This window comes from Ornithodoros turicata, chromosome 7 (assembly GCF_037126465.1).
Source record: "Ornithodoros turicata isolate Travis chromosome 7, ASM3712646v1, whole genome shotgun sequence".
Lineage (NCBI taxonomy): Eukaryota > Metazoa > Arthropoda > Arachnida > Ixodida > Argasidae > Ornithodoros > Ornithodoros turicata.
In genome coordinates, this window is record NC_088207.1 from 29,734,213 (window position 1) to 29,757,472 (window position 23,260).

Below are 23,260 nucleotides of genomic sequence, written 5' to 3' on the forward strand. Positions count from 1 at the left end.
AGTACATTGCTGTGAACGTAACACCGTAATGGCTGCAAGATGCCCATACGCAGTATGGCTTGAGTTGGAATGAAGAAGAGGAGTATGATGAGACTTCGCTCAACTTACTCTCCACTCTGGGAGACTACTCGAGCACGATGAGGAAGCTCTTTCGCCTCCAGATTTCTGGAGGGATGGATGTTGTAAGAGTTGTACTTTTTGGAAACGTCGCGAATATTGTGCATTTCCAACCAAGTGGAATAGCCACCCGACAGAGACGGGGAAGGCACGTTGGACGGGGGACACTTGACACCTCAGGGGGTCTTCGCGACCAGATGCTCGCTGGCAATAAATCAGTAGAGTGGGCCAAGGAAGATGCACTGTCCAAGGTTGCATGGTGCACGGGTTGACAGCTTGGTCCGTTACCCATAAATACCGAGTAGTGGGCGGACAATTAGGAGGTGCCTGGTTCGGTCTAAATTCAAACTAGGCCAACCATGAGTTGGAGACGTTTGGACCGGACTTCTGGGACTGGTGTTTGCTGGCCGGGGGTTGTGCCCCAAATGTCACTCTCTTAAGCGGAGGACACACGAAAATCCGTGTGTGGAAGCCGCAACGACTTGATGAAGACGAGGCGAAAGCCCCGTGACTTCAGTCGCTATAGTATTGTCTTGTATATAGTTATGCAAATAACTATGTAAATAAAGCCCAGTTATTGTTCGAGAATACCGCCTGTCGGACGTCTCTTGGGAATATCTCCGATCTGTGAGCACATCAACGGACCACCTTCCAGCAACAACGGAAGAAACTTTACTGGTGTTCTACAAGAGTCTCGAAAAAGGAACTCGCAGACTGGAACAAATTGTCGTTACATTGATGTTAAGATCTTCGTTGACGAAACTGTCCGACGAACTCCGTAGCAGTTCACGACTCGCTGTGTATCGCTCGCAGCAGCGTAGTACCTGCGCCTACTTTGTGGTGGTGGTGATAAGGCTTGCCGTTGTCGGCCTCACGTATGTGGGCAACGTCACGACTCACGCCCTGAGGGAATGTGCGTCCTGGGCCGACTTCTAAGGGAATTGTGCCGACATATGTCTGAAAGCGTCTGAGGAAAACCCAGGAAAAACCCCAGACAGCACAGCCGGCACCGGGATTCGAACCCGGGTACCTCCCAGTCTCGACGTGACATGGCCAGCACGCTAACCACTGAGCCACGGGAGCTGGTGCGCCTACTTTGTATCACCAAAGGTTACTCAAAGCGACAGAAGAAATAGAACCAATAAGGGACCACGCCCATGCATGCTGGCGAAATTATCTTCCAATCCCTATGTGAGGAACGGATCGATGCCTTCCTCGCCTGGCCAACATTCTCCCCAGAGATCAGCGTGCCAGCCACGCGCTAAGACGGGCTGATTACCTCGAGTTTTCACGTTCTCTGACCAGCAAGAAAACTCACGCGCAAGCGTTCACCGCTACACATATTGCAGATGACAAAAATGGAAAATCTTTTAGGCAAAATGCAAATTCACTAGAGTGGGTGTGGAAAACCTTCGATAAAAAACGTGAAACGATATCAAGGGTACCTGTCCAATGAACGCACATCACTGGATGGAGCAACAGAAAGAAAAAAGAAGACGACGTAGTTACAGTAAAAGTGAAAACATCGTCACCCGTTACTTCCTGCCTCTCTCGGAGCAGTCTACGTTATCTGAATAGAAAATACATTATTCGAATTAACTCCACGGACTATAATCAACATAATCGACAACTTGCGACACATATAAGGAAGACGCGGGTGCTGCAGCTGTGTTTTAATACCCATGACGCTCATAACCCCCTCCCCCCCCCCCAAAAAAAAAAAAAAAAGTGACTAGAGAGTTGTTATAAAGGGGCATCAAGGTGCAAAATTTTCTCCTCGCAGAATGAAAGACGTAAACTTGACACCAACACAAAATGAACGGGATCTATTCATCCGTTGCGTTGATTCATGATGTATAAGAAAATAAATAAAACGCAATTGACGCTTTCCTTCTCCCTCTCCTTCTCAGACGGCCGACAATGCGGAACGCGGCCTCATTCGTCTCCACAAATGATTTGTCCAGTGATCGCCCGAGATCGTTTGAGGAGGCGAATCCGAGGCCTCTTCGCAGTGTGACGCTTCTAGAGGAGGAGAGGACGGAGGGGAAGCTTGTGTTGCGGTTCCTTTCGCTCATAAACCACGAACGACGCAACCGATGAATCCCGTTCTTTTGTCTTTGTGTTAAGGTAACGACATCTTTTAATTCGGCGACGAGAAATTTTTGCACTTTAGTGCCCCTTTAATACCAACGGATTTCGATCAGATGGCTACGCTACAATCGGAAATGAGAACTTCACCGAATAGCACGTCGTCCCGAATGACGCAGTTGTGGCTTCTGATTTGAGGAGATACCCCCGCGTACGCCTTTTTGTCGTACAAGTCGTCACAAAAAGGTATATGGCGGTTGGGCCCGAGCGTGTTACGCGGTGAAGTTCTCTTTTCAGAGTCTACTTTATGACTGTCGATTTTACATAATTCTATCCTACGCAGTGGTAACGCAGATAACTAATCACCAACGGCCATGCGAACATGTCTTCGCGTAACCAAATCTCACTTTCCTGCTCTTTGATGATCGCTTCCCTTTACGAGAGCGCCGTTTATTCGCTTACTATCTCATTATATTCGCTCCATGCAGGCAGTGCGTTCCAGGAGAATTCTAATTATATATAGCACGTCATTAGGCGCGAGGCTCGCAAACTGCATGCGTACGAACAACGTAGGAACGTGTGGTATACTAGCCAGCGAACCGGCATTACCCTCCGGGGCTATTTTGCACGCGCGCAACGTTTTTGGAGAGAATGCTCCGAAAGCAATCGGCGTTGTCATGGGAACGTTGTGTGCTCTGAGAAATTTAGCGACTAGTAACTCTTTATACCGGTGAAGGAACAATGCGAAGGCTCGCTGGTGGAGAATGACGATGGAGGAACACGCTCAGTACACCCTGAGACACAGCACGAAGAAGAAGACAACATAGCACACGTTTTATGCCGAACAGTCGATTTCAGGAAATCCCACAGAGCTTAGCGCCGCTTTGAACTATGGGAACGGGGTTATCAGAAAAGAGAAGGAAGTCGTCTCCGAACTGTTTCGGTTTCTCCTCTCCCGGCCTGTTGCCCAAGTGTGTAAGGTCAGCGAAAACGATACGCGAAGGACTGTTGTTCTCTCTTCCTCAGTCTCCCAGGATACCACGCGTGCGCAAGGAGCACTGGGATTTCCTGAAATGTGTACTCAAGGTCAAAGACAAGGCGGTCCGTACTTCTCGCAAACACTCTAAGAAAAGAGAGAGTGTAACTTCTATAGTTACCACCTAGATCAACATAACGTCTGATAAAGGGTGTAAAAGGGTGGCAAAAAACAATTATCATATATCCAAGTTGCTACAAAAAGGCGTACGCCCCCATCGCTCACCGAATCAGAAGTGGTAACCCAATCATTCGTGGCAGATAGTGAGGTAGAAGGTAGAACTTTGCAACCCTTTAGGCACAACATATGCGACAAATGTTACCTCCTAAAGGGTGTAACTGCTCCACCCTTTTTTCTGAGAGTGTAATGTAAAACCCCGAGATTATAGGGAACACGATGGGACAGTTGTCTATCCCTTCGTGTTCCCTAGTCTCGGGATTTTACATTATGCATCAACTTCACCAGCTCGCTTGCTTCTTAGCCATCTTTTCATTGTCGGTACTTCTCATCTACTCCTTTTTTGTTCTTTGACATGAGGAGAGGTGACAATGAGGTGATATTTAACGAGGTTCGAGACCTTATCTCATTCGGCAAGCTGTTCCCCAGGAGTCACCATGCAAAATATTTTCACTGTACGGTGTAATGTCAGTGCACAGTTAAATTTACAAAAACTGTCCGAGAAAGATCCCGCCGACGGCCACAGGATGCTTCCGTGACGTTTGCAAGTCCCCGTTGCATTTCCTCTTTGTTTCTTTCTTCTCAGCTCACGCCCCGGTTTACGTCACGAGACACGTGGGGAATAAGTGACGTCACGACGTACTCTTCTCCTCCCCTCATTCTCCAATGCGCTCTTTCAAGAAGCGGATGATTTTTGGCGGAACAGGGGCATCGCGCACGCGGTGCAGGTCACCCGCGACCGTCGTTCTTTAACAACTCAATTCGTTTCGACTCACTTTTATGTAAGGTTCCGCAGATTTCGGTTTTTATTTGAGGGCGGATTCGGGCTATGTTTTCGTTGTTTATTTACTTTCATGAAATCGGCGCTTTTCGGCGCTTTTTCTGGCGTGTACATGGTTTACCCCGCAGTTATCGAAGAATATAAGTCGCAACGCAATTTCAAAACTGTGCGTCTCAGCGTGGAGTCTTCAAACCAGAAACCAATACAAAGTTAGACGCCTGTGAGACATCACAAGAGGAACACTTTATTGCTTCACAGCGAAGTGGTGGTACCCATAAACCGTAATAGATGCAGGCATTGCAGGCTGCCATTAACTCCCCGAATCCTGCCTCACACATTCATTTATATTGGGTGCTTTTCGCTTAAAACCGAATAATGAAATTTTTTTACCGGCGTATGTTCTAGGTGTTTTTCTGTTAAAACCGAAAACGCGGAACCCTATCTTTATTTATATTTAATTTTTTATTTATTTAATTTTTATACGTACAGAATACACGCAGTACCCCATTTGTTTCAAGCAGTCCCACATGCTGAGCCCTTTCGTACAAATGAGTCTATATTTCATTCAGTATGTTAATGTCCTGGCCCAGAACGAAACGAAGTTCTCTGCGGAACGCAAAGAAATACATATAGTCTTGGTCAACGACCCCGGAACGCGTAGCTTACCAAAGAAATTATGGAGCAGCTGAAAGCAAGATGAAACGGTTGCTCCAAATTGCTCCGAGAATTAAAGCCGTGCAAGAAACGGTCCTTGATTGGAATGAATGTTTGCGGACGGTTGAATGAGCACCCACTTGACGACCGACCCTCATGCGTGTTAAGTGTGTGCTTTGGGGAGGACATCTTCGATCCTCTGTGTACTTCGCTAGACAAAAAAATAAAAATAAGCACGATAGTGGTGCCAATGGGGGTTAGACTCTCGTGCTCCCAGTACGACGCACTGCCCTAAAAATCACTGCTTACAGGGCTGGACAATATACACACTAAAAACAGCACTTCACAGCATAGCACGCGGTACGTCAACTATTGTTACAAATGATGGGGTCATCGCTCCTGATTCGTAGAAAGAGGGGGCGTACGTCTTTTGTGGCAATTTGGATACATGATAATTGTAAAAAAAAACACACACACACAAAGGCGTACGTCTCCCTGTCTCTTCGAACTGCACTCTAAACACAGAGCTTCACCGCACAGCACGCTGTGCGCCAACCATTGCCACAAATGATAGGGCTATCGTTTTTGATTCGAGGAGAGAGGGAGCGTACGCCTTTTTGTGGTAATTACCATATATCCGAATTGCCACAAGAAGGCGTACGCCCCTCCCTCTCCTCGAATCAGAAGCGATAACCCTATCACTCGTGGCAATGGTTGGCGCACGGCGTGCTATGCGGTGAAGTTCTGTTTTTAGAGTGTAGCGATAACCCTAACATCTTAAAACACAACTTCACCACATAGCACGGTCGAGGCCAACCATTGCACAGAGTGATAACTTTATCACTGTGGATTTGCGGAAAGCGCGTGGCGTTCGTCTTTTTGTAACAGTTATCATAGCTGCGCATAGGTGTTGCAAAAAGGCGTACGCCTCCCGTTTTCAACGAATCAACCGTGCTAAACGTATCACTCAGTGCAGTGGTTGGCCTTGAGCGTGATATGCGGTGAAGGTCTTTTTCGAGGGTGGAGTACACTTTCAGTTTTTCACAAGAACCGCATGCACTATACGTAAATTCTCGTCTGCGTTCTCAGAAATTCGCCGTGCGCGGGCACCCATTCCAGCCTATATGCGTCACTATATCCACCTCTTCACACACACGCGTGCACTCGGAAATACATCGTTCCCAATACATGAAACATGAACCTGTCGCATCGATGGCTCTCTACAAGCCGCGTTTGTCGCGAGGCCATTTGCTCTTCGTTTTGAGCTTTTAAATTCACCTCATTTCACGAAGTTGTAGAGGTACGGTCTCTAGATAGGCGTCTTTCGGCACACTCCCTCATGCAATTCTGCATCCCAAAAGGCATCCGAAATGCAGCACGATGGCTATTTTTCTTGAGAGGTGCATGCATAACGCACGCTGAATACGCAGTGTGTATTGAATTCGTTCGCATCGCAATGAGCTGCAGGTGTGGTGTGGTGGCAGACGGTTCGATGCGATCGCATGGTGTATTTTTTTGGGCGCCATCTGCGCCGCTACGCACTAAAGAGTAACGTCGTGCAGATGATACCGTGTAGATTTCGCTTCATTTTGCCTGTGCGAACATTTCCATGTAGGGACCGGAAACCAATTATATTGTTCGATCGTAGACGCCGAAGATTGAGTTCAGTCGGGGAAAGACATGTATTTCGACTTGTATAGTGTAGACATTGTACTGTCAACATTACCTAGGTACAGAAAGCCTGCGCATATCGCCTCCTCTCCCTCTTTCAATAGGCGATTTCAGATATTGCCCTTGTGCTCCGCACGGGGGCCCTCCGTCGCCCAAGTTATGCGCATCGCGCAATGCGTCGTGGGAAATGGTTTGCATTCGTGCTTGTCTGCCTGTTGCTCGAAGGAAGGAGGAAAAACCGAAACCGTTTGCGCTCTTCTTCTTCTGTCTGACTCATGAAAACTAAATCCCAAGGTGCAGTGGGGCATTCGCAACACGGCGCTCTCTGGCGGGCCATCCATACAATTTCTGAAATCGTCTATTAAGAATCAGAATTCGTCTGCCACTGCGGTCAACCGTTCTGCGAATTCAAGAACCCGCAAATGATTGCAGCTCACCTGGAGCCTGCAGACCTAAATATTTAGACAAAAAGTGCAAGACGCTTTCCAGAATATCAGTTTTGAGAAAGATCGAGACTGTTTCGCGCTTTACTTCGAAGTTTTCCCATTTAGCACGCGGGGACATTCAATCACTACTCGCAGATGACGGTGGCTCGTCTCCATGGCCACGACCGCTGAAAGCATGTTCGTGATTGGCTACTACGGCCGTTGAAGAAACGATCCTGATTGGCTGACTCTTAATTGTTATGTCACGTCGACGAGCGCGCAGGCTTTCTGCTGTACGGTGCGTTTCGGAGTGGGATAGACTTACTCCACACGCTAAACACAAAACTTCACCGCATAGCACGCCGAAGGCCAACCGTTGCACAGAATGATACTGTCATCACTTATTTGTGAAAAGTGCGGGACGTACGCCTTTTTATGCACTTGCAACGAATAAGTTTCACGAAGTCTAACTGATGCACTGAGTGCAATTCATCGTATCATTATCGTAGTATGCACTCTTAAAAATGAACTTCACCGCATAGCACGCTCCTAGCCAACTATAATCTCGAATGATATCGTTATCTACCCTGATTTGTTGAAAACAGAGGGCGTACGGCTTTTTTTGTGGCAATTATGAACAGCATAAGTGTCACAGAAAAGGCGTACGCCTCCCGTTTTCAACAAATCAGGGCAGATAACGATATCATTCGAGATTATGGTTGACTAGGATCGTGCTATGCGGTGAAGTTCATTTTTAAGAGTGTACCGTTGCGAGTCGAGTCTGTGGAAGTCTGAAGAATATACTGTGCACGTTTAGTTACATGAGCCGGTATTTTACTCGACATCCCAGCGATGTCTTGAGGCTTCCATGATTCTGCCCCAGATGTGCCCCATGGTACAGCCGGACAGAACGTGCATCGCGAAATTGAAGTCCCGCGAATTATCCAATTTTCGCGAATTACCGAGACAGCGAAATTAACCGCTTTTACAGTATATACTCTACAGTGGCGGAGCGGGTGAACAACGTATATTCGTAAGCATATAAATACATCTGGCGCGGAAGTCATCCCCATATCATCGTCATCATGTATTTCTCTCTCTCTCTCTCTCTCTCTCTCTGGCGCGGTACAAATACAATACACTCTAGTAAAGAATTTATATGAAGGCGTATGCGTCATTTAATGAAGCAATATGCAGTGTGGCCGAAACTCGTTTAGTCAGCTCCTTTTGCCCGTGTGCGTTTTTATCACCTTCCAATAGTGTGCTGGACGGCGAGTTCTTGATGCCATAACTTCGGTCGGGCACTATGAAACGTTCGTTTACTGCGCGTTTAATAGCGCTTCGTGCCGCAATAAAGACCTTTCGGGTGAAAAAAAAATGAAATAGCTTCAACCCGACGGCGTTCGGGCTACTTTTGGGATGCATCTGTCGGCAGGATATAAGTGGCCAGTGTAATAGACACGAAATGCCATAACTGACAGAGGGTTACTTACCGATGGTTTTGTACTCCTTCGGTTATCGGCCTGGGTGTTGTTGAGAAGCGCCAGGCGACAGCGAGTTTTAGCAGAACGTAAAAGTTTCACGATAGATAACATAGTTTCACGTTCATATCTCCGCGCATATCATACCCTTAAAGGATCACGTAACATATGTCGCTCAGGAATCATTCCGAAAGTGATTCTTTTCATTAGCCAAAGTAGAGTGGAACGCCCTTCCCCACTACATTCACTAATCCTGTCACTTTCCGCAGACGTCTTTATATACACATACTCCGTCAATACCCAACTGCCTTAACCTTTGTTTTAGCTTTGTATTGTATTTTGTATGAATGTTTCTCTAACACATGTACTGTTATCACTCTGATGTCGTATACGTTAAATTGTTTATTAAGGGGCCATTTATTGTGCATTTATTTGTACACACCCATGTAATGACCACAATGGTTCTTCCGGTTTACGAATAATAACTAAATAAATAACGTTTCTGAATACATGATACGCCAGTCGCTTGATTCCTTTGGAGTGGCTAACGTCACGTGGCTGATATCTGATTTACTGGCGATGGAGTTTTAGAGAATCCTAAGCGCCCTCCGATTTCGGCCGGAACAGGAGGGCGCTTACGATTCTCTAAAACTCCCCAATAAATTACTGGTTAAAGTGCCACTCCGGACTCAGAATACAGCGTTTATTTTATTTAGTCCATGAAAAGAAGGTGCCTCAAGGATTCTATACGCGAAATTTCAATCCTGTTTACGAACGCTGTGCATTTCTGTCAGTTTTTGAAGATCTGCTGAGCCAGCTTGAAGTTTCGATGACGCGACGAGCAAGTGACGTAATCATAAGCCCACAAATAGCAATGATGTCATGTTCTGGGGAGGGCACTCGTATCCTAGCAACGACGCTGTCGTCCGGGGAGGGTCACGTGGTGAAGTCATGTGAGGCTGATCGAAAGAGGGGAAAATGGGAGAGATGTCTTCTCCCTCTTTTGTGTTTTCTCGAAGGTCGGATGATATGTCACGTGGGGCTCCCCAACGGAGTGCAAAAAGTGAGCCCCCCGGAAGACGCGAAGATGAGAACGGGGCGCTCCGTCGGCGCCTAACATGACGTCACAGTTCTCAAAAATGAAAATTCATTTTCTCTAGCTTTCGCGTCACGTAGCGCCAAAATATTTTGCAGGAATGTAAAGCGAGACACGAAGATTTCAGTAACATAACTTTGGTGGGATTCTGAAGACACGAGATTTAGTCGGTAGTGGCACTTTAAACGGTTAGGAGCATGAAATTTATGAACAACGAGCTTTTGTGCATGAGGTTTCGTGCAGTTCTGTTTTTAGAGTGCACTCTAAAAACAGAACTTCACCACATGCACTCTTAAAAATGAACTTCACCGCATAGCACGCTCCTAGCCAACCATCATCTCGAATGATGTCGTTATCTGCCCTGATTTGTTGAAAACGGGATGCGCACGCCTTTGTGTCACAAAAATGGCGTACGCCTCCCGTTTTCAACAAATCAGGGCAGATAAAGATATCATTCAAGATGATGGTTGGCTAGGAGCGCGCTATGCGGTGTAGTGCATTTTTAAGAGTGTGGCTTACTGTGGCTGTAAACCTGCAGTGGCATCCTGGCTAGTTATAAACTTGTTTTTTTTAGTTACTCTGCACTGGGGCTTTATCGATTTTAATTTGTTATAAACGCAGGGCGGCAGCACAGTCGTAATGCTGATTTCTGTAATTACTGTGCGACCTTCCCCTTTCAACAGTGGATATATGCATTAAGCTGCACCGTAAAGTAATAACCGAAAGTATGAGCACGTCAATGAGGTGCATTGAATAGAACACTAGTACAGCGTAACAATGCATCGTAATGTAGCACGGCATTTGACGTCACTTACACTCGTTCTATTCGACCCTGATCGCTTCCTCGTTCTGGCTTTGAACAGAAATCACGACACAGAAAAAGCATCAGTCAAGTGGGCCAGTCGCGCGACACTCGCCACTTCCTCATTTCGACTCGACGGTACAAACCCACACGTCATCAACTACATTACACACATAAATCCTGCCTTTCCCCTGTAGCCAGACAAGTAAACAGAAAGAAATAAAACGAAAGCGAAGAAGAAAGTGTGCTCCTACGCCGCGTCGCCTGTCCGTCCTGCTTCTATACTCATCTCGTGCTCCTATACGACGTTCCCCCGTCAATCGCCAGGCAAACAGCTGCCGTCCTCGTAACACAGAAGCCCTGCCCTTTTTCGTCGTATAGCCTCCCGCTACCTCTCCCACACCTGAAGGAGAAGCATGGCCCTGCTACTTCACTTGTTATTTCAAAGTTTCCGACACCTGAACGTGCCCCTGCACTAGGCGCACCTGGCATGTCATCCGGAAGTCTGTCGCTCCCCTGGGAGCACGAAGGAGCCTTTCTTTCATTCGTTCTTTCTTTCTTTCCTTCCTCCCTTTTTATACTATTTTTGTACCTGTATGCGTGGTGAAGAGGAGGAGGAGAAAGTTCCGTGCCTTCCATCCACAAGTGAGAGACATGGGCATAGACGGCGCGATGTCTTGCTGAGGACACCTCCCATCTGGAGTGCCGGTTGTCGTGACCTGCCTGCGGATGCTTTCGCTTCTTTTCGTTCCCTGTCTCATTTCGTTGCGTCTAGACTACGGCACGAGCGTAGGGCGAATTTTCAACGAGGTGTCTGGAAACGTGAAATGGGCCTGATGGCGGCATTTCAGCATTTTCATCGTGGTTTCCGGGCACGCTCCTGGGTTCCGTAAGTGTGGTGGTGATGGTGGTGATGAGACTGTTTGCCGTAGTCGACTATTCTCAGACGGGCAACGTCACGACTATCGCAGGGGGCGATCTTGCGTCCTGGGCCGACTTCACGGGAAACTGTGCCGACATTTATCTTAAAGCGTCCCCGTCTGAAGAAACTCCAGGGAAAACACCCCGACAGCACTGCCGGCACACGGCAGCATCCAGCGTGATCTGGATTGACAGTGACGAATGTATGAACCGACATTTTGGATCCATTTCGGTAGCGATGTTGGATTACAGGACGGCATTTACCAAATGCTCCGTTTCATTTTCAAGGGAACCCGCTTCTCTGCCGTACCCGGACTGACGTGCCTGAAACTGCGCGTCCAACTTCTCGGATTGCGTGTTACGCTGTATAGTTTTCGTCGCTGAGCGCAACCGTCTTTACACAATACGGAAAATGTAAAGTGTCAAAAATGGGCGCATTCATCCCATATCAACCTCTGCGACGTGGGGTAGGGTCCTGTGGCTACCAAGGGGAAACATCCCATGTCATCATCACTTCTCCATCATTTATTGTCGTTGTTGTTGTCCAACAAATGATAACGCATAACGATATCATTCTAAATGACGGTTGGGCAATTGACGGTGGTCTAATTGAGGATCGGTCTAATGTGGTGCAGTTCTGTTTTTAAGAGTGTGAGGGTAGCCGTATATAGATCGAGATGCCGACACATAATGGGAAGAAATAAAATGGAGACACTAGAATCGTTTGGCCATCGTTGGTCCAGAACACCAAGCATAGGAAGCTATAGCACAACAAGCCGTGAACTTGCAGCGGCACGAAAGGAATCGACGGTCATCGACCGGCTCGCTGTTGCGACGGGCTGCAGCGATTCCGACGCGTCGATTGCCAGGAGAACAGCATTACAGCGCTGCACTACATCTATTTCCTTTTGTAGCGTTTTTTTTTTCTTTCTTTCTTTCTCTCTCTCTCTCACAGAACATGTTGCCAGATAACAGATGGCCGAATAAAGAGACACGCGCGAGTGTGTTCTAGATGACATCCATTGACGTTTTATGTTCAGTCCGTCGGGGAACGGAGTAAACAGAAGTTATCTGACGATCGTGTCACCTTACGCCATTTGTACACTCTCAGGACAGAACTTCACAGCATAGCACGTTGTCCGCTGGCTACTGCCACGAATGATAGGGCGTGGCACGTAGAGCGAGGGAGGCGCACGCCTTTTTGTAGCAATTTGGATATAACAATTGTACGTATAACAATTGTATGTAGGCAATTGCTACAAAATGGCGTACGCCCTTATCTCTCTCTTCAAATTAGAAGCGATAACCCTATCATTCGTGGCAGTGGCCAGCGCACAACATGCGATGCGGTGAAGTTCTGCTCTGAGACTGTATAGATGAGCGAGGGAGGGCGACGTTTCCAATTTTTCACACACTCTCATCAGTGTTAGAAATCGTGCGCTTGCACCGTAAATTGTAGCGTACATAACTCAATAAATAAATAAAAGCACACTGCGGAGCAACTACCGTTCCATGTAATATTATTCTCGTTCCTGAATTGAGGAGAAAGTGGGGTACGCCTTTCTGTGGCAACCCATAAAATGAAAAGTATCCCAAAAAGGCGTACAGCTCCCACTTTGACCACACTACACTCTCAAAACAGGGCTTCACTGCGCAACAAGTTCCCAGCCAACCATCATCCCGCATGAGTGACACTTATCCGGTTATGGTATGTCATAAAAGGGCATACGCCCCGCGTTTTGCACAAAACAGGAGCGGTAACGGTATCATTCTACGCAATGGTTGGCCTTCAACGTGCCATGTGGTGAAATCCTGTTTCAAGACTGTGGAGGAGATAATGATATTCAGAATGATAGTCGACAACACTCTCAGAACAGAACTTCACCCACAGCACATTGTCCGTCAACCATTGCCACGAATGATAGGGTTACCGCTTCAGATTCGAAGAGCGAGGGGGGTGTACGCCTTTTTGTAACAATTTGGATATATGATTGCAAGAAAAAGGCGTACGCCCCCCTCTCTCTCTCTCTCTCTCTCTCTCTCTCTCTCTCTTCAAATCAGAAGTGATAACCCTATCATTAGTGGCAGTGGTTGGCGCACAACGTGCTATGCGGTGAAGTTCTGTTCTGAGATCGTGTACGCTCTAAAAACAGAGCTTCACCGCATAGCACGCTCCTGGACGCCGTTGTCCCGCACGAATTATGTTCACATCCTCGTGACGCCTTCTTGTTGTACTTTTGCAGCTGCCCCAGAATGGAAGGTACCACCACGAGACGTTTCGGCTGCCCTTGGCGGGAACACTACATTGAACTGCTTTGCTGTCGGCTACCCTGTGCCTTCAGTGAGGTGGGCAAAGGAAGAACCAGGTAGTTGTCCTTACCGTTACTATATGATGATCCTGTCCATTAATCGCTAAGTATAAGCACATGGAATCTGACCGGCAGTCCACAAAAGTAGTATACACCCTAAAAAAAAAAAAAAACTGCACCGTATAGCACGCTGTGCTCCAGCCATTGCCGCGAATGATAGGGTTGTCGCTTCTTATTAGAAGAGGAGGGGGGCGTGCGCCTTTTTGTGCCAGAGCGTTAGTCGTGACGTTGCCCACCTCTGTGACGCCGACAACGGTGAGCTCTTTCTGCCCTACCACCACCACCTTGTGCCAATAGAGGAGTTCAGAAAATCCCAGGGTACTTTGCGCACGCATTGCATCCTGGGCGCTTGCTGAGCGGGGGAACGAAGAATAATCTTTCACATTTCGCTTTCGCTGACCTTGACACGTCGTGGACACGGGAACGGTAGGGGAGAAATCGGAACAGTTTGGAGGCCACCGGTTTCCTTCGTATTAGTAAACTCCCACAATTCAAAGCGGCGCTAAGCACTCTGAGATTTTCTGAACTTGTCTGTTTGGATATATGATAATTGACACAAACTGGCCTACGCCAACCCTCTATGAATCCGAAGCGGTAGCCCTATCATTCGTGTCAATGGTTGGAGCTCACCGTGGAGCACGCTCCTAGCCAACTGTCATCCCGAATGACATTGTTCTCTTCCTCGTTGAGAACGAGAGGCATACGCCTTTTTGTGACACTTGTGAACATTGTCGCAAAAAGGCGTTGGTCCCGTGATCTCCACAAATCAGAGGTGATAACGGTATCATCCTGTGCAATGGTTAGCGTATAAAGGTGGTTTAAAGAGTGGAAGGTACAGGTGCTGCTCCTCCTACTGGTCACTATTTTCTAGAGTATAACAGCTGGCGCTACATTGATATTGAGACATTTCCCTGCTCCCGTATTTTTGCTTGCAATGGCATAGGCTGCTACGTTCTGGTTAGCTTAACAATGCCGATTAATTTGGAACCAAATGATTTACGATTATGCGAACACGTGTAGGCTTAAAAAGAAAAAATCGACCAGATATGGGTCCCGACATGGCCTTATTTCACGTTCGGGCCACCAAGTTTGTGGGTACCTAGCAGATAATAAGGAATATAGGTCCGTGCTGTGCATCTGCCAGGTGACAACTGGCCGGCGCGTTTATTGCGTCGTCGTCATCATGATGGCGCAGACTTGTGCGTAACGCGTTACTAGTAATTGCGTTACTTGTAATCAATTACTTTTTTGAGTAATTTTTCGAGTAATCAGTTACTTTAAAGTCAAAGTAATTTTTCGAGTAATCAATTACTTTTCTGAGTAATCGATTACTCAGTAATTGATTACTTCCCGGCAGAGACTAACTCATCTTTTAGATGTTCTGCCCCAAGTCAAGATCTTCCTGCCATCAGCCTTTGTTCTGGAATTTCAGGGTCTCTCCCCCAAATCTGTTCCTACACCAGTGTGGTGGTACCTTTGTGGTAGCTTTGGAGGTTTAGTGAGTCATGGGGAAGTTCCACGCATGATCTTCCACAATCGGGTCAACGTCTTCCCGGGTGATAACTACAGTAGACGTACATATTTTTTGGTTATTTCAGCTGTTCCACTGTTGAACTTTTTTTTTTTTTTTTTTTTCTGCTGAGGCACACAAAGATGGGTATAATTTGCGTGAATGCAGAGTAACGACCGGAGTAACGCGTTACTTTTCTACTCGTTACTCAATTACATTTGAAGTCCTGTAATTGGTAACGGTAATCAATTACTTTTTCCGTACAAGTAACGGTAACGGTAATCAACTACTTTTTTCGAGTAACGGGCACAAGTCTGTGATGGCGTCAACAGAGGGCGCTACACGACTCTGGCTCAAAAGCAAAGCCGGAGTACAAAGGGGTGTCGCCCTCACCTGATGCGGGAAAAACGTAGCACCAAAACCTTGTATACGAGTCTCACGTCAAACCACTTATAAGGTCGTTGCATACCACCTGATTTCCTGATGAGCCATTTCTACGTACGAGTGCTCATCGTAGCTTTATTCCTGATAAAAAAACAAACAAACCCTTTTTGGTCAACGACGCGGCCGTTTTCATCACGTGCATTGAATGTTATTGAAACTGAACAGCTTGCCTTCGCCAGCGCACCAGTGGCGCATGCTGGAGCTGTAAATGCTACAACCAGCGACCCAGAATAGACGCTGCTCGATCACGTCCGTTGTTCGTGGCAGTCGGAAGCCATGCACGATGCCGACGTGCTTGCGTAAGGCTACACGTAATTATGTTTCTTAGCTGCAGTAAGCGGCGGCCACTTAACACATAGCAAACACTCCAAGAGAAGCCACTTTCACGCTGTGTTCCAATGAGTGGGTATAAAGGGCCATACTTCATAAGTGTGTGCTCTTGCAATGGTCTAGTTTTTGGTCTACCGGTCACAAGGGGTTTCCCAAAAAAATTAATGCCGTGGTTTGACTGGCTTCCATGCGTTGCCATTTTATGGATTTTGGGGATATTAGGGGCATAGCCATTATTTGGCATGCAAATGGTAGCCAACATAAACTGGGGAAATAATGGGAAACGCGATTTTTTTAACGATTTTGCCGTAGTAGACGACCATGAGCGAACACACACCTACATTAATGTATAATGCACGTATGCATTTTTTATTGTAGCGAACCCACACCCTAGAAACAAGGGCCCACCACACACACAATACGCTCCCAGCCAATCATCATTTCGAATTAGATTTTACTTTCCCCTGATTTGTTGCAAATGTCAGGCGCACGTCTTTTTGTGGTACTTTGCATCGATGCTAATGGTAATCAAAAGGAGCACGTCTCATTTTCCTCTCAAGTCAACCCAAGCAGCGCAATATCATGGCTCAATATTGGCTGGACATCGGCAATACTGAAACAATATTTGACCAGTGTTGCATGCAGGTATCCAGCCACTGGGCGAATACGCTTGTGCTGCTTGAGAAATGTCATCACTCTGCGCTGCGTTCCGCATTGATCTTGTTATGCGGTACTGTGTTTGCAGTATGCTACAAGAGGGACCGACATTATCCAATACGTTTTCTTCCTACCAACCTTACGGACAGGCTATGCGAAGTTCCGAAGGATAGAAAGGACATGGTCCTTGCACCGTACACTGTGAAAACAGACAGGGGGAGGGATCGAAATAGCATGCCGTTGTTGGCCGCACTCAAGTGGGCATCGTCACAACTACAGCAAAAAAAAAAAAAAAGAAAAGAGGGGGAGAAGAGCTCCAATCACGATTCTCAATGATTTCGCTTCTTCTCCGGATATGGTGAGAGCCAATGATGTACGTCACTCTTGTTTTGTGACACTTAACGTACGTGTAAAGTGTAACGTAGAAGGTCAGAAGACAAATCGATATTATTCTAAACTCTCGTTGGCTTGAGCATGTTATGCGGTAAAGTTCAGTTCCAGGAAACTGGCATTGCGCAATGGGCCCTCTAACGTATCCCCCCACCCATAGTGCACATCGGACTCATTCATTCTGCACTTACCTCACCTCACCTCCTTCACCCCTTTCTGGCTATATAGTTGTGACGATGTCCACTCACGTGTGGCCAACAACGGCAAGCCTCGACATTACCCCCCACCCCCTTCTCGTTTTGGACTGCATTAGAGAAACCTGCGAATGGGAATTTGGTGGGTTGTTCACGAACTGGTCACCATGAAAACCACGAAGGCTAAACACCAGTGTCTGTGAAAGTTATTCTCTCACTCGGCAATGCGAAAGAAAAGATGCGCGTCCAGAACAGATCTATTAGCGAGCGTGATCGCAGTCCAGCAAGGGTACTGCAGGGAAGGCGCACAGATCACGGCTGTGGCCGCTCCCACATAAGAGAAAACAAACACGAAAGTGCGAAGCGGAAGCGCCTCCCGTTTTAGCACGTGCGTACTTAATGGGAGACACATGTTCCCGTGTCACAGACGGTTCCGCGCCGGCCATGAAACGACCCAGTTTCTGTTGGGGCAGCTGGATACTCTGACGGATGTGAAATTCCGGAGCGTAATCCTGTGTAACGTATATAATCAGATAATAATAATAAATAATAACGTAATAACGTAACGATAATAAATAATAACGTATATAATCAGATACAGCAGCTTCTGGTTGTCCTCCACGGAAGTACGCGCGCTCACGGAAAACCAGGCACTCATAATGGTATAGTTCTGGTCTTCTGATTGTTGAAAGCGCGGGAGGCTATACCGTTTCTGTAACCCTTTCGCAAAGTGTTGCATCCTCACATCCTCATCCTCAGCAAATCAAGAGTTTCGCCTTGAGCATTTTATGCAGTGAATTTCTATGCCCTCAAGCTGAGATGCAACATGTCTCTACGCACTAGAAACACAACTTCACCGCAAAGCAAAATAACGGTGCCGTGATGTTACACGTAAAAGGTTTGTCTACCTATAGTGTGGCGACATGTTGCACGTCCCGCATGGTACGACTGCGGATAATTTCGACCACCTGAGGTTCTTTTGACTTGTGCCGGAAATCCCCGACATACGGTGCTGGAAGCAATGTTTACCTCCCCCACATTTCTACCGTCCTTGGTCGGATTTGAACTCAGGATCTTGAGCTCAGTAAGCCAACACGGTACCGACTGAACTACCGAGGACCAACATAAAACGCTGTGCGAAAACCAGTGCCACGAATGATAGGATTCGCAGAGAGGGGGGCGTACGCCCCTTTTATGTCAATTTGAGTATATGATAGCTGACATAAAAAGGCGTACGCCGCTCCTGTCTTCTAAATTATTTTTAACTTTTTCTTTCTTTTTGTAATAACATTTTTAATAACAGAACACCACCACACAGCACGCTCCTAGCCAACTATACCCAATGTAATCCTCGTTTTCTCCCTCGATTCCTCGTTCTGATTTGTTGAAATCGGCAGCCATACGCCTTTTTTTGACAAGCAGTTAGGCCGCGTACCCACAAGCGGCAAAAGCGCGCGTGTGCGAAGCGGAGAATTCTTGCCGCTTTGTGGGAGAAGCCGCCTCCGCGTTCCGCTTTCCTCGGCCGCGCAATGCACGATTTTTAGCGGCATGCCGCGCACCTTCGTCCAATCACGTGGTAAACAGAGATTGCGTCCGGCCACCCACGCAGTCTGCAGCACGTTGACAGCGTCGTCAGCGTCGATATCTTGTTACGTTCCTACACTGTAGCAGAAAAGTGTACGTGTAACACGATCTGCGCGAGTTTTCGTGGAAGACGTTTCGGCACTGGGACGAGCTGCAGATGGCCCTCAGTTCCACGAAGGTGTCGCCTTTCCTTGTTTTGGGGGACCCGTCCGAGAGACATTCGCTCCAAGACACTGCCACAGTTTCTCGCACCCAACAAAGGATTCGGGGAATGCTTTCTCATGCCGACCGAAGAGATAAAAGCGGAGACCAGAGTGACCGAGGCGTCTTTTCTCTCAACCGACGATGAGCAGGCTGGACGGATCGCCGACAGTTTCCCTGTATCATCCAACTCTTGTACTTATGTAAATAGTTAACTTCATTTGCTTGTACCCTGAATTGGCTCATGGTCCTTTCATTGGTGTGTTGCCACGCTACCAGAGACGACACACGCAACAACTGGTTGACAGCGCTGGGATGACGAATCACATGGCTTGGAGCGGCAATCGGAGTGAGTGTTTGGTTTTTTTCTAAGGCACACCAAGTGTTAGTAATTGTGCTTTTGAAATTTGGTAGTCTGTCTATATACTGTAGAAAGTTTGTTTGTTAGTAGTGCTTCTCAGTAGTTAGGATAGACATAACCGCCACTCAGACCCAGTCACTATGGATCTTAAGAAGCTGTTGAAGGCAGACTTATTGCTATTGTGTGAGGAACTGGGGATTGACACCGAGAGCTTGCAGCGGAAGCCAAGCATCATTGCGGCTATTAAGGAATCAGGAGCTGATGATGATGAACTTACCGAGTGTTGGGAGCTTATTCAGGAACAAAAAAGGGAACAAGCCAAAAAGACAGAGGCTGAAATTCAGGAACGCCAAAAAGAGAGAGATCTTGAAAGCAAAAGACTAGAGCTACAGCGGGAAGTTGAACTAAAGAAACTAGAACTTGAGATGAGACGGTTGGAGAGAGGACCGGCGTCGGACGCAGGTTCCTGTGATCTCGATAGGGTGAAGATGTCTAAGCTTCTGCAGCCATATAAGATGGGGGAAGATATAGGACTCTTTCTGGTGAATTTCGAGAGGACCTGTGAAAAAGTGGGCATCGCAAGGAATTTGTGGCCATCACGTTTATTGACGGTACTCCCTTGCGAAGTTGCCGACGTCATTGCTCGCCTTAGTACGGAGGACGCCGACGACTATGAAAAAGTAAAAGCTAGTTTACTTAGGAAGTACCGGTTGTCCACGGAGGCTTTTAGGCAACGTTTCCGTGAATCGGTGTTGAAGAAGGGACAAAGTTATTCCGAGTTCGCGTACGGATTAAAGGCGAATATGACTGAGTGGCTAAAGAGCGCTGAAGTTTTCGGGGATCACGATAAAGTGCTCGAGTGCTTTTGTTTGGAGCAATTTTATTTGGGGGTTCCCGATGACGTGTGCTACTGGATCCAAGACAGGATGGAGGTGCAAACTGTAGATAAAGCAGCCGAATTAGCCCAGGAATACGCCATGCGGAGAGAAGTACGTGGTTTCAAGGGTTTTCACCAGGAGAGCCGCGAATCGCTTGAGAGAGGTCCCGAAAAGCGGTCACGGTTCCGAAAAATGGGAATAAGTAAACCGAAGGAGTCGGTTCCCAAAGAAATAGCAGAGGAAATTGTGAAAGTGTCAGACGATGTCTCTATGAATGGGAAGACAGAGCAAAAGGGCACAGAACGGGCGTTTGAGCGTCGCAGGCAATTAATTTGCCACCGGTGTAAAAAGCCAGGGCACATTGCAGCGCGATGTACAAACCCTACAGTCGCATTTTCGTATGTGACGGATGACGAAGAAAATTTAAGACTACTGAGCCCGTATATGTTCGAGTTAGAGGTGAACGGTAAATCATGTCGCGTTCTTAGAGATTGTGCCGCGACGATGGATATAGTGCATCCCTCTTATGTTAGACCGGAGCACTTGAACGGGAATGTGGCTTGGATAAGACAGGTTGTAGAAGAGGAAAGTGTATGCCTCCCCTTGGCAGATGTGGTAATCAAGGGTCCTTTTGGGGAAGTTCGCACAGAGGCAGCCGTGTCGAAGAACTTGTCGGTTAATTACCCCTACCTGTTTTCAAACCGTTCCGAAGAACTTCTGCGCGAAAGGGGTCTGAGCCTGGAAAATGGTGTAGTGCAAGCGCTCACGCGAGCGAAAGCGCGACAATTGGCCGCACAGTTTCGGTACGACGAGGACAGGCTAGCTCAGCAGGTGCAGCCCGACAGTGAAATCGTGGAGCGTCCAGTTAGTAAAGAGACGACCGCTGTCGATAATGAGAGCACTCATAACACAGGTGCGAACCCGAGGGGAAAGAAAGTAGCACGTGGCGTCGAGAACGGGGATGGCCCAACCATGGCTGTAACAAAGCAGAACGGGTTAGAGCCATCGGGTGACAAGGACGAAGTCGGGAATGACCCGAACGGGGATGAAAATGGCCTTGAGAACCTCGAGGGAATTTTTCTATCGCCAGCATGCCGAAATCTCACAGCTCTGGTTCAGTTAGATAGAGAAACTTTGATAGAAGAGCAGAGGAATGATCCGAGTCTGACAAACATTATGAGAACCGTAGAGGAAGGGACTGCGAAAAAGAATGTAACATTCTTTGTAAAAGATGGGTTGCATTACCGGCACTACCAAGATAGTAAGGGCAGGTCTTACGACCAGTTAGTAGTTCCCGAAAAGTATAGAGATGATTTGCTGCATCTCTGTCACACGAACGCTTGGTCAGGTCATTTAGGGATCAATAAAACCAAGGATAGACTCCTTCAAGAGTATTATTGGCCGGAATGCGCAAAGTCAGTGGAGGAGTACGTAAAATCGTGCGACACCTGCCAGAGAGTCGGGAAACCCAATGAGCGTTGCAAGGCACCCTTAAAACGTGTTCCACTAATTGCCGAACCCTTTCGACGGCTGGTCATTGATCTGGTTGGCCCATTGCCTGTGACTAAGTCGGGTTACAAGTACGTTCTCACGATGTTGTGCCCCGCAACAAAATTTCCGGAAGCAGTACCGTTAAAACAAGTTAACTCGCCGGAGATAGTGGACGCGCTTTTATCAGTGTTCGCAAGAATCGGTTTTCCGTCAGAAATCCAGTCAGATCAGGGCACAGTATTCACGAGTGCATTGACCAGTGAATTTTTTGAGAGGTGCGGTATCCGCGTCATACACAGTTCGGTGTACCACCCACAGTCCAACAGTGTAGAGAGGTGGCATTCCGTGTTGAAGCGCGTCCTACGAGCGCTATGTTTCGAACGAAAAGCAGAGTGGGAAGCCTGCTTGCCCGCTGCTCTTTTCGCGTTGAGGACCGCGTCGCACGAAAGTACGGGGTTCAGCCCGGCTGAATTGGTGTATGGCAGAGCGTTGAGGTCACCTTTGAGGATGCTGCGAGAGAAATGGGAAGGAAGTGGCGAAGAATCCAGTGTCGTCGAGTATGTACTTCGCTTGCTGGAGCGCATGCACGCAACGCGGGAAATCGTTATGCGACACATGGAAGCCGCCCAGAACCGCGGAAAAGCATATTACGACCGAAATGCACGTTTGCGCAGCTACAAAGAGGGTGACAAAGTAATGATTCTCAGACCAGCAAGGCAAAATAAATTGCAGGTCCATTGGGAGGGTCCTGTAGAAGTCGCGAACAAGTTGTCCGAGACCAATTACGTCGTAAAAATGGGAGGACGAAAAAAAGAATTGCGCATATACCATACGAATCTGATGAAGCCGTATGTAGAGAGAGAACATGTAGTGAGCTTGGCATTGAATATCCAGGAAGAAATGCCATTGGAGGTTCCGGAGATTCCGAAAGAGAGGTCGTACGCTATAGCGGATGTGGTCAGCAAATCCGTTAGGACAGGTGGGCTTGCAGTGGGGCAAAGGAAAGACTTAGAGGCTCTGATAGGTGAATTTAGAGAGCTATTCACCGATCGCCCGGGAAGCACGAACCTGATCACGCATGATATCGAGTTAGCTACAGACCAGGTAATCCGATCGCAACCGTACAGGGTTTCTCCGAGACAGAAAGAAATTATCAAAGATGAAATCCAAAAGATGCTCGAGTTCGGCATAATCGAACCGGCCGAAAGCGAATTCGCGTCACCCATCTTACTTGTAGAGGTCCCAGGGAAAGATCCGCGACCCTGTATCGATTACAGACGGTTAAACGCGATCACCAAGGATCTCACATACCCGATTCCTAATATCGAAGAAAGGGTGCAGAGGGTTAGTGATGCTAAGTACATCTCGACGATCGACCTTGTTCGAGGGTACTGGCAGGTGCCCCTCACTGAACGAGCGAGCAACTATGCAGCATTCATAACTCACATGGGGACGTTCCGCCCGCGTAAATTGACATTTGGATTAAAGAACGCACCATTTTGTTTTTCTCGGCTCATGGACATCGTACTGCGAGGATTGGAGAAGTATGCGTTGCCGTACCTGGATGATGTCGCGATTTTTTCCAATACATGGGAAGAGCAT

General features: G+C 47.4%; 1 protein-coding gene across 1 annotated transcript in view; it reads left to right on the forward strand.

Moving 5' to 3' along the window:
• LOC135400763 (cell adhesion molecule Dscam1-like) overlaps positions 1-23,260 on the forward strand; it is an 85,962-nt gene that overhangs the window by 45,801 nt on the left and 16,901 nt on the right. Inside the window, exon 3 of the mRNA XM_064632663.1 lies at positions 13,493-13,615. Within this exon, the coding sequence (XP_064488733.1) occupies positions 13,493-13,615 (123 nt within the window). The remainder of the gene's footprint in view (positions 1-13,492; positions 13,616-23,260) is intronic.